We start from the raw sequence: 3,725 nt of genomic DNA, 5'->3' as shown, positions 1-3,725 counted from the left end.
GGATTAACTCTCCCAAGTAAACGATTTTCCCTCTTGTTTGTGGATGCTGCGAACTGTGAAATTGATTAGGATCCCTTTTCAAGTTAGCTAATAGTTGAGGGGAAAAAAATCAGGATTCACCTCCAGCTAAGGAATAGGGCTTGGCAGCTTACATTTTTTTTATTGGCTTCATTTCTGCCTCCAATCCGTCATTCTACCCTTGTTCCTCCTTGTCATTTGTTTTCATTATCTTGTTACATTTCACATATCCTAGAAGCCACTTTAAATCCTTTTTCAGAACAAAAGAGAACATATAATATTAAATACATAAATACTTGAGATATTTAAGCACCTTAATACTTGTGGTAATTATTAAATAAAAAGCACATCCATAGTTACAAGGCCACTAGGCCCAAAAAAGCTTTTTGCAAATCTTACAACTTTCCATTTAAGAATAATGAGTGGTAGTATATAGAGCAGAAAGCCAAATTTGTAACAGTAGCGAATTACAGCAAAATGGGTGGAAAAATCAAGACTCAGCCAGATGTTTGCCTCAATTCTTTTTGTATGAGGATAGATACATAGCGCCATTATGCCTGAGAATTTAAGAAAAGCAATTTTCCCTCTTTACTTTTGGAAGCTTTCTTTCCAACTCAATTAACACTATTCAAAAATCAATATCTAGTAGAGGTTAAGAACGTGGGCTCTGGAGCCAGACTACATGATTTCAAATTCCAGTCCACCACTTGGGCTGTGTGCCCTTTGGGCAACTTATCTGTTTCCTCACTTGAAAACTGGAGTTAACAGAAACTACCCTCATAATATTTTGAGGACTTATAATAAGTTTACATGAGTAAGGTGCTTACAATGGTGTCGATAACATTTTAAGTGCACAAAAAATTGGCAGCTATAACTATTTTGGCTTTACAGGTGATTAAGACTCAGGAGGCTCTTGGGGTCCGTGCCAAAAGTTTGGATCCAAATAAGTCGATGACTAGCTGGATGCCAAAAACCCAAGCTAACATGTAACTGAAGACCAGAGAGGAATATTTCCATTGCCCCACTGAAAAATACGTATGGAAGTCAAACCGCAATTCAAAAAAGCTCTTGGTTAATGGCAGTTTGAACACGTTTTGATACCTTACTTCAACATTAACTGGCTCCTACTAGCCCTACTGAATTCGTTTATTAAACAAATATTTATTGAAGGCTTACTTTATTCTGCAATAAGTTTTAAACACCACAAATCATTAAAAACCACACTCTCTTCCCCTTATGGCTTCAAATTATCACCGTCAAACAAAAGCTCCGAAACATCACCAAAATAGCAAAAATTCTTTAAAGTGCTAGACCTGCCACAAATTTAATGGAAATCGAAAGTAGGAGCCTAGCACAATCTAAAGCCTTAAAATAATGAAAACAGACAGCGTGACAAGAAGTAAATTTTGGGGTCCCATTAGCTGGAGTCAGTCCCACAAGGGAGTGTATTTGGTAGGAGTGAAGAAAAGAGTGACAATTGCTTAAGTCTCACTGGATCCTTCGCTCTTCTTCAGGAAGAATACTCCAGTTTGGGGAGGCTACATCACGGGCCAGCCAGTTGAAATCGTCAACGTCGCTCCAGTTATTTTTGCTCCTGTCTAAACCAGAGCCCTCGAAGTCCTTGTCGATCCCCGGGTAGCTCCAGGTGTACGGGGCGAACTGTATCCCGGTGCAGTCCTCCACGATGGCCCTGCTGGTCACCTGCAGGAAGATGCGGGTGTCTTTCGTGGTGTGTACGCGGAGCTGCTGGCAGGCCACGGCCAGCACGCAGTCACTGCAGTTCTCCAGGAACACGGAGGTGGACACCGGGCCGCAGAGCAGCGTGCAGCCTCGAGCCTTGGTCAGCCGCAGGGTGTTGGGATTGCCATACAGTTTGATCGTGCAGTTAATCAGTTGGGTCAAAAGGACGTCCCGCTGGTGCAGCTCCTCGGCTCTTTTCTCCAAGACTTGGGACTGCAGATTGGAGAAGCCGCAGATCCAGCTGGAGTCGAAGCCTTCCTCCTCCTTCAAGGGCGGCGGGGAGGCCAGGATGCCTTTCGCTGCCGGGGCGCCGGGAGCCGAATCTACTTTGGTGGCTGAAGCAGCATCCTTCCTGCGGGTCTTGAAAGCGAAACGTTTCTTAGGCTGCAGCTCCTGGCGACGTTTGGCCAGGGCCTCCTGCAGCCGCGCCAACACCTCTTGCCCCTGCCGCAAGTCGTAGGCGGCCAGGAAAAAAACCGAGTCGTTGAGTAGTTTCTGCAGCCCCTGCAGCCGAGCGGCCGCCTCCTCCAGCTGCTCGACGGACTCCCCGCCTTCCAGAAGCTCTTCCACGGCCAATCGCTCCCGAGAGAAGGCGGCGGCGAAAAAGTCGCTCTTCTCCTCCTCCACCTCCTGGTCCTGCCGCTTTTGCTTCCGCCTTTCCACCTCCAGTTGCCGCTCATGTTCTCGACTCTGAAGCCGCTCAGGCACCAGGCTCCGGCCCCTCTGGGATCCCAAGTCCCTACTCGCCACAGCAGTAGCAGAGCCACTAGCAGCCTCCATCTTGCCTTCAAGCTTCCTTTCTCCTGCCTTCCTTCCTCCCGGCGCGCCCTCCGCGAGGCCTCCCACTAACGCGCCCTGTGATTGGCCGGACATGCTGACGTCAGACCCCGGCCTTATTTTCTTCACCCATTGGTTCCTCTGCGTTGGAGGGGGCGGGGATATTGGGCGGGGCCGACTGACAGAGTGGGTGGGGAGACAAAGGTCCTTGTGGATGGGTAGGGTGGAAGGCAGGCGGGGGAAGCTTTTTTTCCTCTTAAAGGGGCAGGACTTATATCCGGGATTGTGGGGTGAGTTGCAGCAGCGGCAGCTGCACATGTGGGTTTGTTTATAAGAACAAGGTTAGAAACTCGCAGGCCTCCCCCTCCCCCCAGCTCCTTCCTACTACCCCCTTACAGGCTGCAGATCCGCTACTGGTGGGGGGAATGTGTGCCTGTGGTGGGTGGGTGGGACAGGTAGTGGTGAGAAAGATGGAGGGGGGGGGAATATTACACCGCCCGGCCCGCGCCGGAGGAAGCGGCAGCTGGAACAGCTACGGAACCTTTTGCATGCCTCTGTTTTTCTCCTTCTCCCTTCCACCACCCCTTCCTCCCACCCATTCCTGCCGCCCCTAAACCCTCATCCTACCACCCCACCCCACCCCCGCCGCTGCAGTTCCGCGTGGCCTGGGGCTCCAGGATTCCCGCAGTCACTTACGGGGCCGGGAGAAGGCGAGGGGCATCGGAATGGGAGAGACTGGGTTCCTCACTGCAACCAGGTTCAGGGGGCCCTGGGGAAGTCTAAAAACGGCTTATTTTTTTTGCCAATTACTGCAGTCGGAGGAGTGGGGGCGGGGGAGGTGAGATTCCACACCTCCTTCCTCTTCCTCCCACGCCCTCCCCCCCCCCCCCGACCTTGGCCGTCACTCCCTCCGCAGCTGGGCGCTGCTGGTCTCGCCGGGGTGAGACCCCAGACCCGGACTCGGCTGCTGTCTGAGGGGCAGTCGGTTGTTAGGAAAGTGATGGGGGAAATGTTACATTATTTCTAGAAGTGGTGGGAGGGATTTGTCACCGGAAGTGAATGAACCTAGCCTAAAGTCAGGACCAGCCAGAGGTGTGAGTGGGCACCCCGGACGGCGCAGTCGCTGGCAAAACCCAGGACAGCTGGCCAGGCCAGAACCGGGGCGCGGCCGGCAGCAGGCGCGGGGCGAC

At 51.5% G+C, this 3,725-nt stretch overlaps 1 protein-coding gene across 1 annotated transcript; it reads right to left on the bottom strand.

The window, feature by feature from the left end:
- Positions 1 to 1,159: 1,159 nt before the first annotated feature.
- TBCC (tubulin folding cofactor C) lies at positions 1,160 to 3,083 on the bottom strand. Its single transcript, XM_022581927.3, has one exon. It carries the CDS (start codon positions 2,851 to 2,853, stop codon positions 1,507 to 1,509), a length of 1,347 nt encoding a protein of 448 aa, XP_022437635.1. The 5' UTR covers positions 2,854 to 3,083; the 3' UTR covers positions 1,160 to 1,506.
- Between the last annotated feature and the right edge of the window lie 642 nt (positions 3,084 to 3,725).

The sequence above is a fragment of the Delphinapterus leucas genome, chromosome 10 (genome assembly GCF_059928025.1).
Source record: "Delphinapterus leucas isolate spDelLeu-1000000601 "Yukka" chromosome 10, BTC_Dleu_Yukka2, whole genome shotgun sequence".
Lineage (NCBI taxonomy): Eukaryota > Metazoa > Chordata > Mammalia > Artiodactyla > Monodontidae > Delphinapterus > Delphinapterus leucas.
This window is presented reverse-complemented; position numbering and strand designations above follow the sequence as displayed.

Coding starts and splice junctions, on each gene's coding strand:
- TBCC (XM_022581927.3), bottom strand. CDS start 2,853: ATGTGCAGCTGCCGCTGCTGCAACTCACCCCACAATCCCGGATATAAG.